The sequence below is a fragment of the Mercenaria mercenaria genome, chromosome 12 (assembly GCF_021730395.1).
Source record: "Mercenaria mercenaria strain notata chromosome 12, MADL_Memer_1, whole genome shotgun sequence".
Taxonomy (NCBI): domain Eukaryota; kingdom Metazoa; phylum Mollusca; class Bivalvia; order Venerida; family Veneridae; genus Mercenaria; species Mercenaria mercenaria.
The window spans coordinates 34111610-34120264 of record NC_069372.1 but is presented as its reverse complement, the minus strand read 5'-3'; the positions used below and the strand labels follow the sequence as shown (position 1 = coordinate 34120264).

At 34.1% G+C, this 8655-nt stretch overlaps 1 protein-coding gene across 3 annotated transcripts; it reads left to right on the top strand.

Moving 5' to 3' along the window:
* Positions 1-212: 212 nt before the first annotated feature.
* Positions 213-8085, top strand: LOC128547307 (uncharacterized). Of its 3 annotated transcripts, XR_008366447.1 has the most exons (5): positions 213-371; positions 840-1046; positions 3358-3501; positions 4547-5027; positions 7684-8085. XR_008366447.1 is itself a non-coding variant. In XM_053519590.1 (4 exons), exons 2-4 carry the CDS (start codon positions 842-844, stop codon positions 4627-4629), a joined length of 432 nt encoding a protein of 143 aa, XP_053375565.1. In that variant the 5' UTR covers positions 216-371; positions 840-841; the 3' UTR covers positions 4630-5277. The 3 variants fall into 3 exon arrangements, 2 of the variants coding, with proteins under 2 accessions (XP_053375565.1, XP_053375566.1); XM_053519590.1 differs by lacking the exon at positions 7684-8085 and having other exon boundaries at positions 216-371; positions 4547-5277; XM_053519591.1 differs by lacking the exon at positions 7684-8085 and having other exon boundaries at positions 217-371; positions 837-1046; positions 4547-5277.
* Positions 8086-8655: the final 570 nt, after the last annotated feature.

Sequence of the window (8655 nt, the reverse complement as noted above, 5' to 3'; positions counted from 1 at the left end):
ATACTTGTAGTATCTGATCTAATTAAAAATTTATACACAATGTCACAGAGCTATTATTTAGAGTGAGTGATATGCACGGAATGATATGGATTATATCTCACTGATAAAACACAATATTTCATCAGTTAGCATAAAATTAAGTGTTTTACGCAAAGCTCATAAATAACATTTATCAGTGTTCGACTATAAATTTTTAAAGTAGTGTTTTTGTTCAGTTGATATTTGTTTGAAGTAGAGATAAAACTTAACCGCTTTTATATTATGTTGAAAATAAAGTGTACATTTCTTTCGTAATACATTGTCTTTCTTTTCTTTGAAGAAATCTCTAAACGACTGCGACAATTTTTGATGCCCATTACATAACGCAGAAGGTTAGTGTATTTTTACGCTTATTCTTTGTTCAGCAATGTTTATCTCATAACGTACCATTTGTATTATGAACATAGAGGACGAAGAAAATACAAAACAGGTAACACATTATTTGCAATTCATGGCTATATGTATGCATTTTTGAAATAAAACTATGTATAATACGATAGCATTTAGGAAAGGTGATCTTGTTTTTCACAAAACTGACTATTCAAGATTTTAATTAAAGCCAGCCTTGTTTCATGTAAGTGACACAGTTTTGGTATGTAAATAGTGAAGGACAACCTGAATGTATGCAGGCTTATCATATTCAGTGAAGCTGTTTGTAATCTACTGTTAGTCATTATTCCAAAATTATTAATTTCATTTCAGCTCTATAGAATTTTGTTTAGCGCAAACACTTAATAGATTTCGTTGTATAAACTTTTTACGTGCTGAATATCAGTATTATATATATTCATTTTAAGCAGCGATGAGTAAAGTGTTAATTGTTGGTATACTGGCGTGTCTATCGGCTACCATTATCGGTATTATAAGTACAGCTATTCCGTACTGGGAATATCTACATGGCAGTTTCCTTGGTCAAGAGGGTACACTTAATATCGGATTATGGAGAACATGCATAAAATATAAAACAATCGTTGCGAGTAGGTCCGCATGTGCTGATACACAAATTGGTAATACTTTATGTTGTATGTTATGTATTTGTAAAGAAGTTACATAAGCAGATGAAAACAGTTTCGTCTCGCTTGCAATTTTCGTCAATGTATTTTGATGTTTGCTAGGTCTATTAATTTTGTAAGCGTTTACTAAAAAGCCGACAAATTTGATATCTTTGATCAGAACGCATGACAGAATAATTGACACATCATATGATTTAGGCGTATCACTGAGTTGCGAGTGGGTCCGCATGTGATGATACACAAATTGGTAATACTTTGTGTTGTATGTTATATATTTGTTATATTTTATATCTAGGTATGTAATAGACATTTATCACATAGACTATAAATAAGTGAATTTTGACTGACAAGAATGACCTGGCACTGCAGAAAAAATCGCATAATATTGCACAGTATTTACTACATTATTGAAAAAGAACTTTGCATAAAAGTATACATTAAGCTGTTACTATTAACAGTCTGTGAAATTCATGCATAATGACGTTAAACACATTGCACATGGCTGAAAGACTGTGAATAAAGCTGTGATACTTCACAGTCAGTTTTTAACTCATTCATTTTTACCATGTATAAAAAAACAGTGCTGGACATGTTCATGTCTGTAATATGATATATTTTGAACCAGAGAAATATATTGACCTCTGATACATTTATCACCTCCGTCAGTTGTATTTTTTTCGGATGTACATCATATACTATACAACTGAAACGCTATAATTGTATGAATATCAAATAAATGTGCCTTCAAGTTGGCGCAATGCAACCGTAATTTAGCAAAATCTTGCAAATTTAGCCCTTGTTCGGAATTAAAGAAGTTACATGAGCGGATGATAACGGTGGCGCTTTTTCGTCTCGCTTGCAATTTTCGACAATGTGTTTTGATGTTTTCTAGGTCTATTAATTTTGTAAGCATTTACTAAAAAGCCGACAAATTTAACATCTTTGATCAGAATGCATGACAAAATAATTGACACATCATATGACATAGGCGTATCACTGAGTAATATCGCTGTTTCACTATGCATGAGAAAAGTACTCTGTCCAGTTAGCTTCATTTTCAAAGTGATTCTATATGGAGAAATGGAGACTGTACAGTACCGTATTTGTTAATTGTACTTCAGTACATTTGTACAGTAAATAACAGTAAATATATTCCAAATATACGAAATCGTATAGTATACTGATCAATTACGACATTTTCTCGAATGTTTAAAACAGAAAGTATGGTTAACTTGATTGTAGCTGGGATTGTAGATAGTTATTAGTATGATATAGATTGATACTGGCATGTATTAGAATTCACAGCACAAATATGCATTCATAATGCACCTTCCTCAATCAGTGCCCAGAAGCCTGCTGTCCGAGTGTCCGCTGATTTCAAATCACTTACTCCTCACCGATGTGGATCGAAGCCTCGTTTTGGGCGTAGAATTCTTCATACATGTGAGAAAGCCATCCAACAGGCTTGCAGAAGGTCGGTGGTTCTACCCAGGTGCCTACCTGTGATGATATAATGCCAAGAAAGGCTGCTGGGGTCTTCCCCCACCATCAAAAGCTAGAATGTTGCAATATCACATAAAAATGTGTCGCTGTGACGTTAAACCGAAAAAAAAAAAACATAGCAAAAGTAATCACTCTCGACTGTAGATTAAACAAGTTATCGAAGATTATATATATATAAGTATAACCGGTAAGTTGGTCTCTTTGATTATAACTGATTGGTGGGTCAAATCTATATATATTTGGTTAATTGAAAGGTCCCTGTAAAATTTGTATATAAAATTTTGACCCACCAATCAGTTAATATCAAAGAGACCCACTTGCATATTTGGTTAATTAAAGGGTCCCTATAAAATGTATACATAAAATTTTGACCCACCAAGCAGTTATAATCAAAAAGACCCAGTTACCAGTTCTTAGACATTTGGCTAGTTGCATAGGGGTAACCCCATTGGTGAAGTGGCAAACTACAGTTGGATGCCAAAAGACACCGTTTTCCACTTCTCGACCCGATAGTATAAACTGATTCAAATCGTGATTTCTCAATAATGTCTTGTGTGTCAAATTAAAGAATAAAAGGGACGCGAATATTTCCTGTTTTGTAGTATTTTATTTCATAGGAATATATTTATTTATGTTGGGGAGTGAATTATGAAAAAACACTTATAGTAGAGATCATATTAAAATGTATTGAATAGTATGCTAATTTATTGATTCATGCTAACAGTTAAAAGGTTTTACATTAAAGTGTATCATTATCTGTTACATATATACTAATTTAATGTTGATGCTTGTATTAACACAGACAAAGACTGGTGGAAAGCGGTCCAGTCCTTGATGCTATTGGGAAATGGGGTTTTGGCACTGAGTACTCTCCTCGGCTGTCTATATTACAAAACCAACGCACAAAGTTATGTGCAAGGCACTGTTTTCACGGCTTTACTCGGAGGTTTGCTTATCGAATATTTAGTTATATATATAGCATTATTTATATAACATAGACAGCATAAAATGAGCAACCATGCTTGTGTATTTGTGTTGTAAATTGTGCTGAATAATATTCACTCGGTGGACGCACTGCCTACACGCACCAATTCTTAGCATGGTCAGAGGCAACATACGTAAATGGAAAAACAGCGATGATTATTAAATATTAATGTTAATATTCCATTCTGTTCTATAAAGTCTTCTAAAATCATTGAAGGCAGTGAAAGAAGAAAGAAATAAGAGTTTAGGGACATTTCAATATGTGATCAAAATGACAGCCATTTTGTTTCCATAACAACATAAAATAAAATGGCAGATTAGATTATGCTCAGATATTTGTTTGAACTGCATTTCCTTAATTTTGTAAAATAATTTCCAACTAGAACAAAAGAATTATAATGCTTTACATCTTAAACTCAAGAAATTCTAGAAATTAATATATTTCAAACAATATGTGAATGACGTCATAAAGACGCTAAAATTGCTGCCTCCATGATTTGACATTTTCTTAAATTTCAATCTGTTATATATTGCAATAATGGTCAAGATTTAAAAATTCTTTCAGTGTTATTAATAGCTACACGATGGCTTCATATAAATCATTTTATGATATAAGTTTTCCTTCCCCTTGAACAATACAAAACACTTGATTAATTTATACATTTGTTGCCATATTTGGTAGAGCATAGTCAATCTTTTAGGGCACGTGGCTAAGTAATTAATGTATCTAAAGGCCTTTAAGTGATGACTTTACCTACTAACTGAACCTAGATCGTGGCACATCACTTCAAATTACATTATTTTTTTTGAACATGCTCTTCCATGACCACCACTTACTGAGGGCATACAAATGGTCATGAAATTGACTGAAATTTATGATGAAATAAACACAAAGGGTAATGGAATATCGATGGAAATACTTCATTACTTTTCTGAAACGAAGATATATTAAAACTTGTAACATACGTAAATGTGACATATGTACAATAACTTTTGTATCATTTAAGGTATTATGCTCATCACAGCAGTAATCGTGTTTGAGTGGAGGAAAAGGAGCATAAATCATCTTTCAGTGCGAGTTTCATCTTAACCATCGTATCTGGGGTGCTGGCGTTCATTGCTGGAGGACTTGTGGGTATTTCAAAGCAAGGTCATCCAGGATACAGCTCTATCTAACCCACATCAGAGAGCGATTAACTGAACATTATTTATTTCTACGTAGTTTTCTCTTCCAGTCAGCGATTCGCATTTTTTTAAAGTGACCTTTTATTATATTACCTTAATGGATGCAATATATTCCATACTGGACGATGTGACAAAGCAACTTTAGTTCATATCGCCATGTTAACTAAACGGTTGAGCCATGAATCGATAAAAATATTCGCATGACGTTTAAATAAACCCTTGGCGGTGTATTGATATCCTTTGTTTACTGAGGAATATAAACATAAAATAAAGTACTAGTATATAGCATTTCCAAGTTCAATGGTGAGTATATCTTGGCGAGTATTCGTATAAAACCATTTTGGACAAGTTGTTTTACAAAACGTCTAGATATATTGCCGTATTGCAAGGAAAAATGCTTAATAACCAAATAGTGATTACTTGGATTCTAATGTTTTCTATTAGTAACAGAATATGCTAACGATATATCTTCAATATATCAATAGCTTTGTGTAATATCTTTACCATTGTATTTGCTTGTGCACGTGTAACAATAAAATGACTATGTATTATATATTTATGTCCAAGTAGTTGTATCATTTCTAGAAATATCTGGTAAAGCACTGTTTACCAACTTCATTTGATAGGCTTTAGGAGAGTTATCTCTGTTTTGTGAGAAAGAAAGAAAACTATTTGGTTCGTAAGCAAGCACGTCACGTTTCGTTATAGATGAAAGTTTTCAAACAGCCGAATGAAAATAGATAGAGGATATTGAAGATTTTTTTCATGAATATGAATTTCATTTTTATACGCCCGTTTGAAAAACGGGACGTATTATGGGAACGCCCCTGGCGGGCGGATGGGCGGGCGGGCGGGCGGCGTCCACAGACCTTGTCCGGAGCATATCTTCTACATGCATGAAGGGATTTTGATGAAACTTGGCACAGTTGTTCACCATCATGAGACGGAGTGTCATGCGCAAGAACCAGGTCCCTAGGTCTAAGGTCAAGGTCACACTTAGAGGTCAAAGGTCAAATTCAAGAATGACTTTGTCCGGAGCATATCTTCTTCATGCATGGAGGGATTTTGTTGAAAGTTGGCACAATTGTTCATCATCATGAGACGGAGTGTCATGCGCAAAAACCAGGTCCCTAGGTCTAAGATCAAGGTCACACTTAGAGGCCAAAGGATACAAGAATGAAAAATTCAAGAATGACATTGTCCGGAGCATATCTTCTTCATGCATGGAAGGATTTTGATGTAGCTTGGCACAGTTGTTCACCATAATAAGAGGGAGTGTCATGCGCAAGAACCAGGTCCCTAGGTCTAAGGTCAAGGTCACACTTAGAGGTCAAAGGATACAAGAATGAAAACTTTGTCCGGAGCATATCTTCGTCATGCATGAAAGGACTTTGATGTAGCTTGGCACAATTGTTCACCATTATGAGACGGAGTGTCTTGCGCAAGAACCAGGTCCCTAGGGGTAAGGTCAAGGTCACACTTAGAGGTCAAGGATACAAGAATGAAAACTTTGTCCGGAGCATTTCTTCTTCATGCATTGAGGGATTTTTATACAACTTGGCACAAATGTTCACAAGCATAAGACGGAGTGTCATGCGCAAGAACCAGGTCCCTAGGTCTAAGGTCAAGGTCACACTTAGAGGCAAAGGTCAGATACAAGAATGACTTTGTCCGGAGCATTTCTACTTCATGCATGGAGGGATTTTGAAGTAACTTGGCACAATTGTACACCATCATGAGACGGAGTGTCATGCACTGGTCCCTTCTTTTGAATTATTTCCCTTTGCTGTTACTATAAATAGCTTATATTGTAACTTTTTCATTACAAGTCGTAGGGAAAAATCGAGACCACTTTTCAGTAGTACAACATGCATGTTACATCCAATTCTGAGGTGTATTTTGAGCTATCTCTACCTGGTAAGGATTTTTGTGTGGACTTGTAATTTTTTTTTTTTGATTTTTTTTTTTTTTTTTCTCTTTAAAGATTAACTTCCCTTAGTTGTTACTATAAATAACTTATATTGTAACTTTTTTATAATTGACCATAGGGAAAAACCAAGACCACTTTTCTGTGGTACAACATTGATGTTACTTTCAAATTTTGGGTGTATTTTAAGGTATCTCTACCTGGTAAGGATTTTTTTTGTGGATTTAGAAAAATAAAAGAATTACAATAATTTCTAAAAAAACAAACATTGTAAACAACTAGAAAATTAAAATTCCATTTGCAAATACAGGTGCTAGTGTAAAGAAATTTGCTGTGACGGGCGTATATTGTGACATTCTGGCACCCTTGTTATCGAATGGTATGATCTAGTCCTCTATTTTCCTGTTGCGAGTTGAGTATAGTTTATAGCTCTTAATACAAGTACTTAGTCTTTAGGTTTAAGGTAGTTCTGCACGTTTGATAAACCGGAAGTGATAGCGTTACGTCATTTATCCGAAAAACGTAGAATAAAGCCTGGATTCGGCGTACGGAAATGAAAATCATTTTATGAATTATTCGAAACCTGTGAGTAAATTTATTACAATGGCACTGTTTCTATATTTCTAAAGTCAAAATATGATATTAAAACATATGGCTCGTTAAAAAATCAAAATTATGTCTTAAAATTAGCGTGAAATGTCCGGTTCACTTTAATTCTGGTCAGATATCTCAAAAATAAGCACACGGACCTATACATTTTATTTCACCAAATTATAGGCCATGTGTTTATTTACAACTGTGAAAAGTTTCATCAAAATCTACATTGTAGAAAAAATTCCATTCGCGAAAATGTTATGAAAAGTTATGATTTTCCCATAGAATTCCATTGTGAAATATTGCATGAGGTCCAAATTTTTCAAATCAGTCTAGCAAAAAATCAAACAGACGACCCTATCATTTTTATTTGCTGAATTCTCTATGTATATTCTGAAGTTTTGAAAAATCAGAGTTCAATCAAATTCTACATTGCAGGAAAAAATTCGATCCAAACGTGGAGAACTACCTTAAAGTAATAAAAAAGCGGAAACCCACAGGTCGCCCAAAACGAAAATGTTGCAGGCTCGGTTTGAATACTCAGCCACGAAGAAGTCTGTTAAAAGCTAAGAAAATCTGCAAGTAGGGCTGTTGGAGCAATGTACATTTGTATATGGAGAATAAAAGTGTTGGAGGTATGTCAGTTCATGTGTAAAAATGGTGTAAAACTGTTGTTGAGCCCATTCTCTTCTTCTACAGTGCTGGTATATGGGGTTACAGAAAACTTCAAGATGTTGACTTTTTTAATAAGGCGGAACGTTCATTTCTGGGTGTAGGTGAAAATGCTTCATGGAGACTTGAACAGCTGCATCCAAGTAGCAGGCCGATGTGATCGGATTGTGGTGTAAATGAAAGGAAAAAAAACAAAAACAAAAAAATCACATTAAATGTATATATATGGTGTCTGTTAATAAAGGCAAATCTTGGAAAAAATGATGCACCAAGATTGTTCGAAAGGATTGGTATATGTGAATATATACTGTCAGATAAATTGTGTAAGGCAACATGAAACAGAAATTACTAGATATTGACATTGTTAACTGGAACATTATTTTACATAGTTTTTGCAGAAATGACAGTAATGGCAACAACATTACGAATATATAGAACCTATAAAGATGTATTTAAAGCTAAACCATATTGTATTACTAAATATGTGAAGGGAACAACGCTGTATACTTGCCAAATTTAGGGCCTGTATCCTCTCTCTTGCAATAGAAATTGGACATTTTGCCGAACCAAAAACCCCTGTTAATGAACGCCTTTGTATAAACTTTTTTGACTCTAGAGACATTGAGGATGTATGAAAAAGCTTATAAATTGTATTTTTTTTACGGTGATGTTAGATATGAACTGTATGAAAAAGCATATGCATATATATGTTAGACCCGTAATTTTAAGAAATGAAAT

Bases quoted from the DNA above. Each gene is read 5' to 3' on its own strand.
- LOC128547307 (XM_053519590.1), top strand. From the start codon at position 842: ATGAGTAAAGTGTTAATTGTTGGTATACTGGCGTGTCTATCGGCTACC. The intron at 1,047-3,357 runs GTAATACTTTAT...GTATTAACACAG, and splicing joins ATGTGCTGATACACAAATTG to ACAAAGACTGGTGGAAAGCG. The intron at 3,502-4,546 runs GTTTGCTTATCG...GTATCATTTAAG, and splicing joins TTTCACGGCTTTACTCGGAG to GTATTATGCTCATCACAGCA.